We start from the raw sequence: 17,969 nt of genomic DNA, 5'->3' as shown, positions 1-17,969 counted from the left end.
TAAGTTTTGATGGGGTAGTGGTGGTGGTTAATTTTAATAATATGGGTAGTTGGGAGATTTTTGAGGGGGAGGGATTGGGGTTAGTTCGAGGTGATTCTATTGGTGTGGGTGCCTTGTATGATTATGGGCGTTGATTGGTGGTGGTTGCTGGTTGGACGTTATTTGTTGGTGTATATATTGTGATTGAGATTACTCGAGGTAATAGGCTATATTATTAGAAGTAGAGTTAGGGTGAGAGGAATGAGGAAAGAGAGGAAGTAGAGTTTGATTATGCCTTTCTGAGTAGTTACAGTTATGGAAGCGGTAATGTGTGTTTGTGAGATTATTTTAGGTATGGATTTTTCTAGTCATGTTGAGTCTAGTAAGAGAAAGGCTAAATTTTGACTTATAAGTAGGTTTTGATAGGGGATTATACGAGGAACTGTGGTGGGAAAATATCCTAGTATGTTGGAGAATTTGAATATCTGTGATGGGTTTTTTGTTTTTAGTTTGTTGGTTATAAGGGCGAAGTCTAGGGCTGTTAGGAAACCGAGGATGGTTGCGCATAAGGCTGAGAGTTTTAGATAGAGGGGTATTGTTGGCTGGGGGAGTGAGGTAGGGGGGATGTTGTTAGTGATAAGGAATCCTGTAATTATACTGCCTACTATAAGGCGTTTAATTGGGTCTAGTAGGGCGGGGTTGTTTTCGTTGATGTTTATTAGGGTTGGGCAGCGGGGTTGTCCTGTTAGGGTAAGGAGAATGGTTCGAGTGCTGTAGGCGCTTGTTAGGGAGGTGGCGATGAGAGTAATAGATAGGGCTCAGGCATTGGTATACGACGTATTTGTGGCTTCGATAATAAGATCTTTGGAGTAGAAGCCTGTGAGGAAGGGTATTCCCGTGAGTGCTAGGTTGCCAATAACTAGGGAAGTTGAGGTAAGGGGCATTGTTTTAAATAGGCCCCCTATTTTTCGGATGTCTTGTTCATTATTTAAGTTATGAATAATAGATCCGGAGCATATAAAGAGTATAGCTTTGAAGAAGGCATGGGTGCAGATGTGTAGGAGTGCTAAGTGTGGCTGGTTAATACCAATGGTGACTATTATTAGACCTAGTTGGCTTGAGGTGGAGAAGGCCACGATTTTTTTGATATCGTTTTGTGTGAGGGCACAGATAGCTATGAATAGGGTAGTAACGGCTCCCAGACATAGTGTAAGATTTTGGATTAATGTGTTGTTTTCTATTAGAGGGTGGAAGCGAATGAGTAGAAATACCCCGGCAACAACTATGGTGCTGGAGTGAAGTAGAGCTGAGACAGGGGTTGGACCTTCTATGGCAGAGGGCAGTCAGGGGTGAAGACCGAATTGAGCTGATTTTCCTGTTGCTGCTAGGAGAAGGCCCATTAGTGGGAGGAGGTTTGAGTTGGAATTTAGAGCTAGTATTTGTTGAAAGTCTCACGAGTTATAATGTAGAAGGAATCATGTTATAGCTAGGATAAGACCGATGTCGCCGACGCGGTTGTATAGGATTGCTTGGATGGCTGCTGTGTTGGCGTCCGCTCGAGCGTATCATCAGCTGATTAGAAGGAAGGATATGATTCCTACACCCTCTCAACCAATGAAGAGCTGGAAAAGGTTGTTGGCGGTAACTAGGATTAGTATGGCAGCGAGAAAAATGAGGAGATATTTGAAGAATTGATTGATGTTTGGGTCTGAGTTTATGTACCATAGTGAGAATTCTATAATGGATCAGGTGATGAATAGTGCAATTGGAATAAATACTATGGAAAAGTAATCTAGTTTAAAGCTTAGTGTTAGATCTAATGTTTGGGTTGTTATTCAGTGTCAGCTTCAAATGGTTGTTTCTTGGTTTGAGAAAATGTATAGGGTTGTTGGAATAAGGCTAGTAATAAAGGTGTATATTATGGTTATTTTTACATAGTTTGGGTATGAGCGTTTTTTGTTAGGATTAATGAGGGTGGCAAAAATTGGAAGAGTTAGGGAGGCGAGGGTTGTTATCATAAGAGAGGTGCACATAATTGTTACTTTTATTTGGAGTTGCACCAATGTTTTTGGCTCCTAAGGCCAATGGATAGCTGTTATCCTTTGAAAGTTGAGAAAACCGTAATTTTAAGTACGGAAGTATGGGTTAGCAGCCCTTGCAAGTTTTCTCGGTAAATAAGAAGTGGTGTGCTTCTATAGTAAAGTTCACAATCTAATGTTTTGATTAAACTATATTTACAGGGAGTAAACCCTAGAATGGTGTTGGGGTTGAGGGATAGGAGAATAACTGGGGCAAGGTGTATAAATATTAATGTGTTTTCTCGTGTGAAGGGGGGTTTTATGTTGATTATATGGTGTGTGAGTGTCCCTCATTGCATTGTGACGAACATGTGGAGAGAGTAGAGAGCTGTAATTAATATATTGAGTCCTGTTAGTATGATAGTAATATGAGATCAAGAAAATGAAGCTGCGATTACGAAGAGCTCACCGAGTAGGTTAATAGTAGGGGGTATGGCAAGATTGGTGAGGTTTGCTGTGAACCATCAAAAGGTTATTTTTTTTTTTTTTTTGAGACGGAGTCTCGCTCTGTCGCCCAGGCTGGAGTGCAGTGGCCGGATCTCAGCTCACTGCAAGCTCCGCCTCCCGGGTTCACGCCATTCTCCTGCCTCAGCCTCCCGAGTAGCTGGGACTACAGGCGCCCGCCACCTCACCCGGCTAGTTTTTTGTATTTTTTTAGTAGAGACAGGGTTTCACCATGTTCGCCAGGATGGTCTCGATCTCCTGACCTCGTGATCCGCCCGTCTCGGCCTCCCAAAGTGCTGGGATTACAGGCTTGAGCCACCGCGCCCGGCGATCAAAAGGTTATTAATGGGAGTAGGACTTGAAGTCCTCAGGATAGTAATATGATGCGGCTGTGGGTGCGTTCATAGTTTGAGTTGGCTAGGCAGAAATATATGGAGGAGGTGAGTCCATGGGCGACTATGAGGATGGTTGCGCCAGAGAAGCTTCAGGGGGTTTGGATGAGGGAGGCTACGATTACTAGGGCTATATGGCTTACGAAAGAGTATGCGATGAGTGATTTCAGGTCTGTTTGTCGAAGACAGATTGAGCTTGTCATGATTATACCTCATAGAGATAGCATAAGGAATGGGTAGGCTATGGACTCTGTTAAAGGATTGAGGATAGAGGTGAGTCGTATTATGCCATAGCCGCCCAGTTTTAGGAGTACTGCGGCAAGGACTATTGACCCTGCAATGGGGGCTTTGACATGGGCCTTGGGAAGTCACAAGTGCAGGCCATATAGGGGTATTTTTGTCATAAAGGCTATTATGCATGCTAGTCAAGTAAGGTTATGAGATCAAGTGGTTGTTAGTTTTTGGTTTGTGAGTTAGTAGTGTGATGTTCAATGAGCCTGTGCTATTGTAGGTATAGATTAGTATAATGAGTAGGGGCAGAGAGCCGGTTAGAGTGTAAAATAGAAAGTATGTGCTTGCGTTGAGACGTTCTGCTTGGTTACCCCATTTAGTGATAATAATTAGGGTAGGAATGAGGGTAGTTTCAAATAGAATGTAGAATATGATTAGTTCTGTGGCCATGAATGTCAGAATTAAGGTGATTTGTAGGAAAATTATTATAGAAAGGTAGAGTTTTTTTTGTGAAGAGGGCTCATTGCATAGGTGGTATTGGCTTGCTATGATTATGAGGGGTACGAGTCAGGTGGTATTAGGAGAGGTGTTGTTAGTGAGTCGGAGGATAAGTAGGTTGAGTAGTTGAGAAGGTTGTTGTCAGTTTGGTTGAGGAATAATAGAGGAACGAGGCTGATAGTTAGACTATGCATGGTCAAGTTGATTCAGATTGTGTTGTTTTTGGAGAGTCATGTTATTGGCAGTAGTATGGTTGTAGGGATAATTATTTTTAGCATTGAAGCAAGTTTAGGTTGTGAATATGATCTAGTCTGTATGTGTTGGAGATTGAGACTAGTAAGGCAAGGCCTACTGCTGTCTCGCAAGCGGCAAATACTAGTAGGATGATGGGTATAATATTGATTAAGGGGAAGTGTATATTTGAGGCTATGAGGGCAGCTATAATGAAGAGTGATATTATTATCCCTTCTAGGCAGAGGAGGGAGGCTATTAGGTGTGAACGATAGATTAATATACCTAGAAGTGAAATAGTGAATGCTAACATAATGTTTATGTAGGTGGGAGACATTTGGTTAGTATGGTTATCATAATCTAATGAGTCGAAATCATTTGTTTTGTTTAAACTACTTACCAATTCGGCTCAGTCTAGTCCTTTTTGAGTTCATTCATAGGCCAAGCTGAGAATTAGGATGATGATAAATATGATGGATGTTTTGATTATTACTGAGAGATTTGTTGTTTGGAGGGCTCATGGTAGGGATAGTAGTAGAGCAATCTCCAGGTCGAATAGTAGAAAAGTGATGGCGGGCCGGGCGCGGTGGCTCACGCCTGTAATCCCAGCACTTTGGGAGGCCGAGGCGGGCGGATCACAAGGTCAGGAGATCGAGACCATCCTGGCTAACACTGTGAAACCCCGTCTCTACTAAAAATGCAAAAAATTAGCCGGGCGAGGCGGCGGGCGCCTGTAGTCCCAGCTACTTGGGAGGCTGAGGCAGGAGAACGGCGTGAACCCGGGAGGCGGAGCTTGCAGTGAGCCGAGATCGCGCCACTGCACTCCAGCCTGGGCGACTAAGCGAGACTCTGTCTCAAAAAAAAAAAAAAAAGAAAAGAAAAGTGATGGCGATCAGGAAAAATTTTATTGAGAATGGGATACGAGCGGGGTTTAGGGGATCAAATCCACATTCGTAAGGATTAGTTTTTTCTGCATAGGAGTTGAGTTGGGGCAATCAGAATATGATGATTATTAGTAGTGAGGTCAAAAGGGTGTTGATTGTTAAGGCTAGTACTAGGTTGATTACTCTTTTTTGAATACTATCAAAGCTGATTGATTGGAAGTCAATTGTACTAGTTATACTAAAAGAGTAGGATCCTCATCAGTAGATAGAAATGTAGAGGAACAGTCAGATAACATCTACGAAGTGTCAATATCAGGTGGCGACTTCAAAGCCAAAATGATGATTTGATGTGAAGCGGTAGAATAGTTGGCGAATGAGGCAAATAAGAAGGAATATAGATCCAATGATGACGTGAAGTCCGTGGAAGCCTGTGGCGATGAAAAATGTTGAACCGTAGATGCCGTCGGAGATAGTGAAAGGTGCTTCAAAGTATTCTGAGATTTGTAGTAGGGTGAAGTAGATGCCCAGCAGAATTGTGATAAGCAAGGCTTGGATTGTTTGTTTTCGGTTATTGTTTATGAGGCTGTGATGGGCTCAGGTGATTGTAATTCCTGATGCGAGTAGTACAGGGGTGTTTAGGAGGGGTACTTCTAGAGGATTTAAAGGGGTAATGCCTGTTGGTGGTCAGTGACCTCCTAAGTGGCGTGTTGGAGCGAGGCTTGAGTGGTAAAATGCTCAGAAGAAGCCGGTGAAGAAGACGACTTCTGAGATGATAAATAATGTTATCCCATATCGAAGGTTTTTTTGGACAGATACTGTATGGTGACCTTGATAAGTGCTTTCTCGTACAATATCACGTCATCATTGGTACAGGGATAGTGCATTGGTTAATAGGCCTAGTGTTAGCAGGGTGATGGAGTAAAAGTGAAATCATATAACTAAGCCGGATGTTATTAGGAGAGCTGATAGGGCTCCTGTTAATGGTCAGGGGCTGGGTTTGACTATGTGATAAGCATGGAGTTGGTGGGTCATTAGGTGTTGTTGCGTAGGTAGAGGCTGGTTAGGAGTGTAAAGACATAGGCCTGGATTAGGGCGACCGCAATTTCTAGAATGGTCAGTAGTGTCAGGAGTATAGAGGTTAGTAAGGCAGCGGAGAAGTTAATAGTTGATAATACTAGTACAGCACTTCCAATAAGGTGTATTAGTAGGTGGCCAGCTGTGATATTGGCAGTTAGTCATACGGCTAGGGCTACTGGTTGGATAAGTAGACTAATAGTTTCGATTATCACTAGTATGGGGATGAGTGGTGTGGGTGTACCTTGTGGTAGAAGATGGGCTAGGGAGTTTTTGGTTTTAAAGCGAAGGCCTATAATCACTGTGCCTGCTCATAGGGGGATTGCTATAGCCAGGTTTATAGAAAGTTGGGTGGTTGGTGTAAATGAGTAGGGTAGAAGTCCCAGGAGATTGGTTATGGAACTAAAGGTGATTAGGGATATTAGTATTAGAGATCAGGATTGTCCTTTAGTATTGTGAGTTATTATTTGCTTTAGAGTGAGCTGAGTCAGGCTTTGTTGAATAGTGATTAGTTGGTTGTTAATGAGGTATTTGGAGGTTGGGATTAATAGTGTGGGAAATAGGATAATGGGAATTGCGGCGGATTGGCCCAGAATTATTGGGGTTGAGAATGGGGTAAATAGATTTTCGTTCATTTTAGTTGTCAGTGGTTATTGTGGATTTGTGGGTTGGGGTTTTTTTGTAAGGGGGGTTGATAGTAACTTGTGTTTAGTAGTTTTAGTTGTATGATAAGATGTAGTGTAGGGAGCATCGTCATGATAGTAGTGAATCATGTAGATGTGTCTAATTGGGGCATTTCACTGTAGAGGGTGCGTCCCTCAATCTTTAACTTAAAAGGTTAATGCTAGGATAGCTGTACAGTGGATCTGTAAAGTATGGCGGGGGGGGAAGAGTTATAGGGTAAACACAGGTCCTATTTCAATGATTTTTAGTGGGATTAATTCTGCGACGATTGGTATGAAGCTATGGTTTGCGCCACAGATTTCTGAGCATTGTCCATAATAGACACCTGGTCATGTGGCGGTGAATACAGTTTGGTTTAAGCGTCCAGGCACTGCATCTGTTTTTAGGCCTAGTGTAGGGATAGTTCATGAATGTAAGACATCTTGAGATGTGATTATCATACGGACGGGAGCTTCAATTGGGAGGACTACTCAATTCTCAACTTCTAGAAGTCGAAGGTCATCTGGGTTTAAGAATAGTGGGGGTAGTATATAAGAGTTAAAGATTAAGCCTCCGTAGTCTGTGTATTCGTAGGTTCAATATCATTGGTGTCCGATTGATTTAATAGTAAAGGAGGGGTTATTGATTTCATCTGTTAGATATAGGATGCGCAGGGATGGAAGGGCGATTAGGACTAAGATAATTGCGGGTAAAATGGTTCAGATGGTTTCTATCTCTTGGGCATCTGTGATGTTGGTGTTGGTTAGTTTTGTTGTGAGTGTTGAGGATAGGGCATATAAGACTAGAAAGCTAATTAAAGATATAGCTATGCAGGCATGGTCGTGAAAAGTGATTAGTTCTTCTATGACAGGGGATGTGGCATCTTGTAGACCTAGTTGAACTGGGTGAGCCGTGTAAGATACATAGGGTTTGACCTACAATTTAGCTTTGACAAAGCTATGAAATAATTTTTCTAATACCTTGTTGAAAAAGTTATAGGGGTTATAAGATTGGCTTGAAACCAGTTTTAGGGGGTTCGACTCTCTCCTTTTTCATTTAGTTTAATATAGGTTGGCTCTTCAAATGTGTGGTGGGGTGGAGGACAGCCATTCAGTCACTCTAGGCTAGTGGAGGGTTGTTCGATTAGTAGTACTTTACGTTTTGAGGCAAAGGCTTCTCAGATCATATAGATTATTAAGATTACTGCTATTAGCGAGATAAAGGAGCCTATAGATGATAGGATATTTCATGTGGTGTAGGCATCGGGGTAATCAGAGTAGCGTCGGGGTATCCCGGATAGGCCAAGGAAGTGTTGTGGAAAGAAGGTTAAATTTACACCTACAAATATAAAATGGGCTTTAGCATAAGTCTGGTTTAATGTATAGCCTGAAAATAAGGGAAATCAGTGAATAAAGCCCCCTATAATGGTGAAGACAGCTCCCATTGATAAAACATAGTGAAAGTGGGCAACAACGTAATACGTGTCGTGTAGTACAATATCTAGGGATGAGTTTGCTAAGATAATGCCAGTTAGGCCCCCTACGGTAAATAGAAAAATAAAGCCCAGGGCTCAAAGTATTGCAGGGGATCATTTAATATTGCCCCCGTGGAGTGTGGCAAGTCAGCTAAAAACTTTAACACCAGTAGGGATTGCAATAATCATAGTGGCAGAAGTGAAATAGGCCCGTGTATCTATATCTATACCGACTGTAAACATATGATGGGCCCATACAATAAAACCTAAAAACCCAATTGGTATTATAGCCCAGACTATACCCATGTAACCAAATGGCTCTTTTTTCCCAGAGTAGTAAGTTACAATGTGGGAAATTATTCCAAATCCAGGAAGAATGAGGATATAGACTTTGGGGTGGCCGAAGAATCAAAATAAGTGTTGGTATAGGATGGGGTCTCCTCCCCCGACAGGATCAAAGGTAGTGTTGAGGTTGCGATCTGTTAGTAGCATAGTGATGCCAGCGGCTAAGACTGGCAGGGAGAGGAGTAGGAGGATTGCTGTGATTAAGATTGATCAGACAAACAAGGGAGTTTGATACTGGGATATTGCGGGGGGGTTTACGTTAATGATGGTGGTAATGAAGTTGATGGCTCCTAAGATGGAGGAAATGCCTGCTAGGTGAAGAGAGAAGATGATTAGGTCTACGGAGGCCCCTGGATGGGAGAAGTTTCCTGCCCAAGGGGGATACACTGTTCAACCTGTTCCAGCACCGGCTTCTACTATGGCTGATGCTATTAGTAGAAGGAAGGAGGGGGGAAGGAGTCAGAAGCTTATATTATTTAGACGGGGAAATGCTATATCAGGAGCGCCAATTATTAGGGGCACTAGTCAGTTCCCGAAGCCTCCGATTATAATGGGTATGACTATGAAGAAGATTATGATAAACGCATGAGCTGTTACAATAACGTTGTAAATATGGTCATTGCCTAGTAGATTGCCGGGTTGACCTAGCTCAGCTTGAATGAGAAGGCTTAGAGCTGTACCTATGACTCCAGCTCATGCACCAAATAGTAGGTATAGAGTTCCAATGTCTTTATGGTTTGTTGAGAATAGTCAACGATTGATGAACATAGGTAGAGATGGAAGGGGGGGGGTGGTAAAATGGCTGAGTAGGCATTAGGCTGTAAACCTAAAGACAGAGGTCTAACCCTCTTTTTACCAGCCCCGAGGTGATTTTCACATTGTATTGCAAGTTCAAAGGAGCAGCTTTAAGTTTCTGCTGGGGCTTCTCCCGCCTTTCTTCCCTGCGGCGGGAGAAGTGGATCAAAGCCATCTGGTTAGGGTGCTTAGCTGTTAACTAAGTTTTTGTGGGTTCGAGTCCCATTGATCTAGTGAGGGCTTAGCTTAATTAAAGTGATTGATTTGCGTTCAGTTGATGCAGAGCAGGTATTTGCAGTCCTTATGTGTTTCAGAAATTATTTTTACTTGCTAAGGGCTTTGAAGGCCCTTGGTCTTGCTTAACCTAAATTTCTAGGGAATAGACAAGATTAGAGGGGAGATTGGTAGTAGGAGAGTAGAGGTAATAATGAGTGGGGGAAAAAGGAGTGTAGGTTTTGTGTTTTCGAATTGTCATGTTATTGTTATTAGATGTGGGAAATAGTGTTAGGAAGATAGTGTAGATTAGGCGTATGTAGAAATATAGGTTGAGCAGGGTTATGGTAATTATGATGGAGGGGATGATGAAGTTATTGTTTATTGTGAGTTCTTGAATGGTGATTCACTTGGGTAGGAAACCGGTTAGAGGGGGTAGGCCTCCCAGGGATAGGAGGGTAGATGTTATTAGTGGTATTAGGTAGGTTGATTTGTTTCAGGTGTGGGATAGCATGAGCGTTGTGGTGTTTTTTAGGTTGAGGGTTAGGAATATAGTAGTTGTTAGGATGATGTATGTAGTTGAGAATTGTGATAGTCAGGTTATATGTTAGTGTTATTGTTATTCAGCCTATGTGAGTGAAGAGTATCCTAGGATCTTACGTAATTGTGTTTGGTTGAGACCCCCTCAACTGCCTACTATGATAGATAGGGTTGAGAGGATTAGGAGTGCAGGTGTTGATCGATGGGTGAATTTGGTATATGATTGAGAGGGGAGCTAGTTTTTGTCATGTAAGGAGAAGTAAGCCAGAGGTTAGGGATGTTCCTTGGGTGACTTCTGGGACTCAAAAGTGGAAGGGAGCTATTCCTAGTTTTATGGCAAGGGCGGTTGTTATTATTAGGGATGAGAGTTGATTGGTGTGGCTTGTTATTGTTCAGTATCCTGATAGGTTGTTGGAAATAATTGCTATTATGAGGATTATGGATGCGGTAGATTGTGTTAGGAAGTATTTGCTAGCGGCTTCCGTGGAGCGAGGGTTTGTTTTTTTGATAAAGATTGGAGTGAAGGCTAATATGTTTATCTCTAGACCTGCTCAGGCGAGGAATCAGTGTGAGCTTAGTGTTGTAATGAGTGTGCCTGTGATTATCGTGATGTAGATAAGAAGTTGAGCTAGTGGGTTGATTAGTACGGGAAGGGTGTGACCAACATTTTCGGGGTATGGGCCCGATAGCTTATTTAGCTGACCTTACTTTAGGATGGAGTGTCAGAGGTAGCACAGAGAAGTTTGGGTTCTCAGGGGTGGGTTCGATGCCCGCAATCCTAGAAATAAGAGGGTTGGGGCCTCTATTATTTACTCTATCAAAGTAACTCTTTTGTCAGACATATTCCTAGGTCTGAGGGGGAATGCTGGAGATTGCGATGGGCATTGAGATGTTTCATATGAGGAGTGCTAGTGTAAGTGGGAGAGAGTTTTTTCATAGTAAGTGTATGAGTTGATCATAGCGGAATCGGGGATACGCTGCTCGGATTCATAGAAATAAGGAAGTTAGGAAGAGTGTTTTAGTGGTAAAGCATGTTGTGAATAGTTCTGGTGAATGGATGGGGTAGGATGTGCCTAGAAAAATGGTGGTTGTTAGGGCATTTATTATGATGATGTTTATGTATTCGGCCATGAAGAATAGGGCGAATGGGCCTGCGGAATATTCAATATTAAAGCCTGATACTAGTTCTGATTCGCCTTCTATGAGATCAAAGGGGGTTCGATTTGTTTCTGCTAGTGTGGAGGTAAATCATATTATGGCTAGTGGTCATGATGGTAGGAGAAGTCAGAGGTATTCTTGTGTTGTAATAAGTATGTTGAGGTTGAATGAGCCAAATCCCCCGGCTAGTTTTTTTGTATTTTTTAGTAGAGACGGGGTTTCACCGTGTTAGCCAGGATAGTCTCGATCTCCTGACCTTGTGATCCACCCGCCTCGGCCTCCCAAAGTTCTGGGATTACAGGCTTGAGCCACCGCGCCCGCCCTTTTTTATTTTTAATTGAGACCAAGTCTCGCTCTGTCGCCAGGCTGCAGTGCAGTGGTGTGATCTCAGCTCATTGCAACCTCCACCTCCCAAGTTCAAGCAATTCTCCTGCCTCGGCCTCCCAAAAATGCTAGGATTACAGGCGTGACCCACCACACCTGGCCCCAATCTACCCTTCTAAAGATCGTTAGCAAATACATCACTATCTCCTAAGAGGGGCTGCCATGAACCCAGGGCCCATGTAATTCCATCTTAATATCAGTTACTTTATAAAAATTAAGCTGTGCCTGAGGCTCTAGAGCCCAGTGGTACAAAGCAGTAATTGGTCGAAGTTCAACCTCCCTCCTACTCTGAGCTTGGACTGTGCCCTGAGGGCCTGTGTTTTGAATCTCTTTCCAGAACCTTGGCATGAACTTGGGACTGGGTGTCTGGATCACTTTTCATCACACTCCGGTCACCTGCTGCAAGGGTAAGACCAACGTGGCCCAACAAAGAAAGGAGGCAACCACTATATCATTTTAAAACAGCTTCGTCGGCTGGGTGTGGTGGCTGATGCCTGTAATCCCAGCACTCTGGGAGGCTGGATCACTTGAGGTCAGTTCAAGACCAGCCTGGCCAACATGGTGAAATCCCATCTCTACTAAAAATACAAAAATTAGCTGGGCATGGTGGTGCATGTCTGTAATCCCAGCTACTTGAGAGGCTAAGGCAGGAGAATCACTTGAACGCGGCAAGTGGACGTTGCAGTGAGCTGAGATTGCGCCACTGCACTCCAGCCTGAGCAACAGAGCAAGACTCAGTCTCAAAAAATAAATAAAACAGCTTCATCGGGATGTAATTCACATACCATATGGTGAGCCCACTTAAGATATACAAGTAAATCAGTGGTTTTTGGTGTGTTACCTTATTTTTAAAATTGTAACTCTCTCTCTATATATATAGGTATGTATATATGTATAACATAAAAGACACAATTTAGGCTTTTTTGAAATGGAGTTTCGCTCTTGTTGCTCACTGAAACCTCTGCCTCCCAGGTTGAAGTGATTCTTCTGCCTCAGCCTCCTGAGTAGCTGGGATTACAGGTGTGCACCACCATGCCCCGCTATTTTTTGTATTTTTAGAAGAGACGGGGTTTCATCATGTTGACCAGGCTGGTCTCGAACTCCTCACCTCAGGCAATCCGCCCACGTCGGCCTCCCAAAGTGCTGGGATGACAGGCGTAAGCCACCACGCCTGGCCCATTTAGGCCTTTTTTTTTTTTTTTTTTTTTTTTTTTTTTTGATGCGGAGTCTCGCTCTGTCGCCCAGGCTGGAGTGCAGTGGCCGGATCTCAGCTCACCGCAAGCTCTGCCTCCCGGGTTCCTGCCATTCTCCTGCCTCAGCCTCCCGAGTAGCTGGGACTACAGGCGCCGGCCACCTCGCCCGGCTAGTTTTTGTATTTTTTTTTTTTTTTTTTTTTTTTTTTTTTGAGACGGAGTCTCGCTGTGTCTCCCAGGCTGGAGTGCAGTGGCCGGATCTCCGCTCACTGCAAGCTCCGCCTCCTGGGTTTACGCCATTCTCCCGCCTCAGCCTCCCGAGTAGCTGGGACTACAGGCGCCCACCACCTCGCCCGGCTAGTTTTTTGTACTTCTTTTTAGTAGAGACGGGGTTTCACCGTGTTAGCCAGGATGGTCTCGATCTCCTGACCTCGTGATCCGCCCGTCTCGGCCTCCCAAAGTGCTGGGATTACAGGCGTGAGCCACCGCGCCCGGCCTAGTTTTTGTATTTTTTAGTAGAGATGGGGTTTCACCGTGTTAGCCAGGATGGTCTCGATCTCCTGACTTCGTGATCCACCCGCCTCGGCCTCCCAAAGTGCTGGGATTACAGGCTTGAGCCACCAAGCCCGGCCCATTTAGGCATTTTTAAGCATACAATTCAGTGGCATTGCATGCAGTGTTGTGCAACCATCACTCCAGCGTCTTTCCCAAACTTTCATCACCCGAAACATAAACTCTGGACCCATTAAACAAACATTCTCCTCTCTCCTCCATCTTCCAGTCATCTCTATTCTACTTCCTGTCTCTGTGGGTCGGCTTGTCCTGAATATTTCCTAGAAATGGGATCACACACGGTGTGGCCTTTTGTATCTGGCTTTTCTCACTGAGTGTGACATCCTCAAGCTTCATCCACGCTGTGGCCTGTGTCAGTGCCTCGCATATTTTCTTTTTTTTTGAGACAGCGTCTCGCCTTGTCGCCCAGGCTGGAGTGCAGTGGCGCGATCTCAGCTCACTGCAACCTCCACCTCCTGGGTTCAATTCCTGCCTCAGCCTCCCAAGTAGCTGGGACTACAGGCGCCCGCCACCACGCCAGGCTAATTTTTTGTATTTTTATTTTTATTTTTTTTATTTATTTTTATTTATTTATTTATTTTTTTTTTTTGAGACGGAGTCTTGCTCTGTCACCCAGGCTGGAGTGCAGTGGCCGGATCTCAGCTCACTGCAAGCTCTGCCTCCCGGGTTTACGCCATTCTCCTGCCTCAGCCTCCCGAGTAGCTGGGACTACAGGCGCCCGCCACCTCGCCCAGCTATTTTTTTTTTTGTATTTTTTAGTAGAGACGGGGTTTCACCGTGTTAGCCGGGATCGTCTCTCGATCTCCTGACCTCGTGATCTGCCCGTCTCGGCCTCCCAAAGTGCTGGGATTACAGGCTTGAGCCACCGCGCCCGGCCAATTTTTTGTATTTTTAATAGAGACAGGGTTTCACCGTGTTAGCCAGGATGGTCTCGATCTCCTGACCTTGTGATCCGCCTGCCTCGGGCTCCCAAAGTACTGGGATTACAGGCGTGAGCCACCACGTCTGGCCAAAAAAAATTTATTTAGGCCGGGTGTGGTGGCTCACACCTGTAATCCCAACACTTTAGAAGGCCAAGACAGGTGGATCATTTGAGGCCAGGAGTTCAAGACCAGTCTGGCCAACATAGTGAAATCCTGTCTCTACTAAAACTACAAAAATTAGCCGGGCATGGTGGCACCCACCTGTCATCCCAGCTACTCAGGAGGTTGAGGCACAAAAATCACTTGAACCAGGGAGGCAGAGGTTGCAGTGAGCCAAGTCTCAAAAGTAAATAAATAAAAAAAAAAAAAGCCAGGTGTGGTGGCTCACGCCTGTAATCCCAGCACTTTGGGAGGCCGAGGTGGATCATGAGGTCAGGTGATCGAGACCACCCTGGCTAACACGGTGAAACCCCATCTCTACTAAAAACACAAAAAAATTAGCTGGGCATGGTGGCGGGCACCTGTAGTCCCAGCTACTCGGGAGGCTGAGGCAGGAGAATGGCGTGAACCCAGGAGGCGGAGCTTGCAGTGAGCCAAGATCGCGCCACTGCACTCCAGCCTGGGCAACAGAGACTCCATCTCAAAAAAATTAACTGGGGATGGTGGCACTTGCCTGTAGTCCCAGCTATTCTGAAGGCTGAGGTGGGAGAATCATTTGAGCCTGGGAGGTTGAGGCTTCAGTGAGCTGAGATCATGCTACTGCACTCCAGCCTGGGTGACAGAGGAAGACCCTGTGTTATAAATTTATTGTTATTATTACTACTATTCAAGACAAGAGTATCATTCTGTCACCCAGGCTGGAGTTCAGTGGTGTGATCTCCGCTCACTTCAAGTGATTCTCCTGCCTCAGCCTCCCCAGTAGCTGGGATTACAGGCACCACCACAACACCCAGCTAATTTTTGTGTTTTTTAGTAGAGACAGAGTTTTGCCACGTTGGCCAAGCTGGTCTCGAACTCCTGACTTCAGGTGATCCGCCCGCTTTGGCCTCCCAAAGTGCCGGGATTATAGGTGTGAGCCCCCACGCCCAGCCTATAATTTTTTTTGTAAATATACTGTTCAGTTTTTAGATGTACATTTAAAATTGTAAACAATCCACCCTGATGTCCAAGCCTCGCCTCACCCATCGTAAAGCATGGTTCAGGTTCCCTCCTCTTCCTCCAGTCGCCCCTCTTAGCCTCTTAGAAGGTTTTTCTTCAATGACTTCCCAGACCCAGTGCCTACACTCAGGGGCCCTGGGCTCCCTCAGGTTCCATGCTCGGCATCTCCAGGACAAGCAGGGCTCCACGTCTTCTCAGAAAGCCTACTCCTCCCTGGGGTCCCAGGTCCCCCCACTCCCTGCCTGGTCAGTCCCTGCCTCCCCTGACTCTTCACACCTGCCCATTTTCCCTCGTATCCTCCCCACCTCTCCCCCAGCCTCGGCCTCTCCCCCAGGGCAGGGACAGGGTGTCTGAGGGCCAGGGGGGTTAGCTTTGAGTGTTTGTTGATTGAAACACCAAGTGAATAGAAAATCAAGCCTAAACTGGCAGCCTGAGCACTTCCTTTTGTCTGCAAACTGCTCAGGTGTCTCACCCTGCCAGGCTTTGGCACTGGCTCTTTCCTCATCCAAGGGATACCCTTTCCCTCAACTCCTACCTTATCTGGAGAACTCTTATGTTACCTGCAAAACCTAATCCCATTGTACCCTTCCCTGCCAGAGTCATAAATTCAATCCTCAACTCAGGGGTACTGGGGGCATTTATGACAAGCTGTGTCATAAATTATAACAGCTTCTCTCAGGACCCGTGGCCAGGAAGTGGGTGATTGTCCCTAATGACCCTCACTCCTCTCTTCTCTCTGCCTAGCTACTCTGACGCATGGATCCCCTGGGCCCAGCCAAGCCACAATGGCTGTGGCGCCACTGTCTGGCCGGGCTGCTGTTTCAGCTGCTGGTGGCTGTGTGTTTCTTCTCCTACCTGCGTGTGTCCCGAGACGATGCCACTGGGTTCCCTAGGTCAGGGCTCATGGCCGTGGAACCTGTCACTGGAGTTCCCAATGGGTCCCGCTGCCAGGACAGCACGACAACCCCTGCCCGCCCCACCCTCCTGATCCTGCTGTGGACGTGGCCTTTTAACACACCCATGGCTCTGCCCCGCTGCTCAGAGATGGTGCCCGGCACGGCCGACTGCAACATCACTGCCGACTCCGATGTGTACCCACAGGCAGACGCGGTCATCGTGCACCACCGGGATATCATGTACGACCCCAGTGCCGACCTCCCGCCCCCCACCAGGCCGCAGGGGCAGCGCTGGATCTGGTTAAGCATGGAGTCTCCCAGCAACTGCCGGCATCTGCAAGCCCTAGACGGATACTTCAATCTCACCATGTCCTACCGCAGCGACTCCGACATCTTCACGCCCTACGGCTGGCTGGAGCCGTGGTCCGGCCAGCCTGCCCACCCACCGCTCAACCTCTCGGCCAAGACCGAGCTGGTGGCCTGGGCAGTGTCCAACTGGAAGCCGGACTCGGCCAGGGTGCGCTACTACCAGAGCCTGCAGGCCCATCTCAAAGTGGATGTGTACGGGAAATCCCACAAGCCCCTGCCCAGGGGGACCATGATGGAGACGCTGTCCCGGTACAAGTTCTACCTGGCCTTCGAGAACTCCTTGCACCTGGACTACATCACCGAGAAGCTGTGGAGGAACGCCCTGGAGGCCTGGGCCGTGCCCGTGGTGCTGGGGCCCAGCAGAAGCAACTATGAGAGGTTCCTGCCGCCCGATGCCTTCATCCACGTGGATGACTTCCAGAGCCCCGAGGACCTGGCCCGATACCTGCAGGAGCTGGACAAGGACCACGCCCGCTACCTGAGCTACTTCCGCTGGCGGGAGACGCTGCGGCCTCGCTTCTTCAGCTGGACACTGGCTTTCTGCAAGGCCTGCTGGAAACTGCAGGAGGAATCCAGGTACCAGACGGTGCACAGCATAGCGGCTTGGTTCACCTGAGAGGCCGGCGAGGGGCCTGGGCTGCCGGGACCTCACTTTCCCAGGGCCTCACCTACCTAGGGTCTCACTAGTCTGGGGATTTACCTACCTGGGGTCTCACCTGCCTGGGGCCTCGCCTGCTGGAGTCTTTGGTGGCCAGGCACGTGACTTACCTGGGACTTCACATGCCAGGCTTTACCACTGCCAGGAGCCTCCCCTGCCGGGGACCTTGCTGGCTGCGGACGGTGCCTACTGGGAACCTTACTTGCTGGAGGCTGCACCTACTGAGGGTCTCGGCTGTTGGGGACTTTACCTGCTGGGACCTGGTCCCAGAGACCTCGCCACACTAAATGTCACCTGTTAGGAGCCTCACCTGCTGGGGACCTCACCCTGGAGGGCACCCTGGGAACTGGTACCCTGGAGGCCCTGCCCCCGGGCGATGGTGCAGGCTGGTTAGCTTGTGGTTTTATTGCCGTTGTTAACCACCCATGAGGGGTGCAAACAGACAATGCTGTTACCATTTTCACACGAGAATGCTTCAAGGAAAGCTCCTGTGTCCCCCTCACCCCAGAACAGAGGTTCTCATGCAGGGCGATTCCATCCCCAAGGGTACTTGGCAATGTCCAGAGACATTTTCAGTCATCACAACCTGGGGAGGACGAGGTCACCTAGTGGGTAGAGGCCAGGGTTACCCCACACCCCCTACGATGCGCAAGTCGGGGCCCCTACAACCAACAATGATGGTTCCAAATGTCCAGGGGCAGAAAACCCTGTTCTAGAACTTTCTATGACCCTGGAGGTCAAGCCCCTTGGCGGGGGAGTGTTCAGATCTCTCGGGGGTCCTCTCCTCCGGCTGGCTCCCTGCCGTGGGCTCTGGCA

At 46.7% G+C, this 17,969-nt stretch overlaps 1 protein-coding gene across 5 annotated transcripts in view; it reads left to right on the top strand.

The window, feature by feature from the left end:
• The window catches only part of LOC106994615 (4-galactosyl-N-acetylglucosaminide 3-alpha-L-fucosyltransferase FUT5), a 50,935-nt gene extending 33,316 nt beyond the window's left edge, over positions 1 to 17,619 (top strand). For 3 of the 5 annotated variants that reach the window (XM_077979550.1, XM_077979547.1, XM_077979548.1), the window contains 2 exons: positions 11,721 to 11,790; positions 15,975 to 17,619. In XM_077979550.1, coding sequence (XP_077835676.1) covers positions 15,987 to 17,111 — 1,125 coding nt within the window. In that variant the 5' untranslated portion in view covers positions 11,721 to 11,790; positions 15,975 to 15,986 and the 3' untranslated portion in view covers positions 17,112 to 17,619. The remainder of the gene's footprint in view (positions 1 to 11,720; positions 11,791 to 15,974) is intronic. The other 2 variants (XM_077979546.1, XM_077979545.1) reach the window with 1 other exon arrangement.
• Positions 17,620 to 17,969: the final 350 nt, after the last annotated feature.

The sequence above is a fragment of the Macaca mulatta genome, chromosome 19, assembly GCF_049350105.2.
Source record: "Macaca mulatta isolate MMU2019108-1 chromosome 19, T2T-MMU8v2.0, whole genome shotgun sequence".
In the NCBI taxonomy this organism is placed as follows: domain Eukaryota; kingdom Metazoa; phylum Chordata; class Mammalia; order Primates; family Cercopithecidae; genus Macaca; species Macaca mulatta.
The sequence above is the reverse complement of the archived record's forward strand: the minus strand, read 5'-3'. Positions and strand labels throughout refer to the sequence as shown.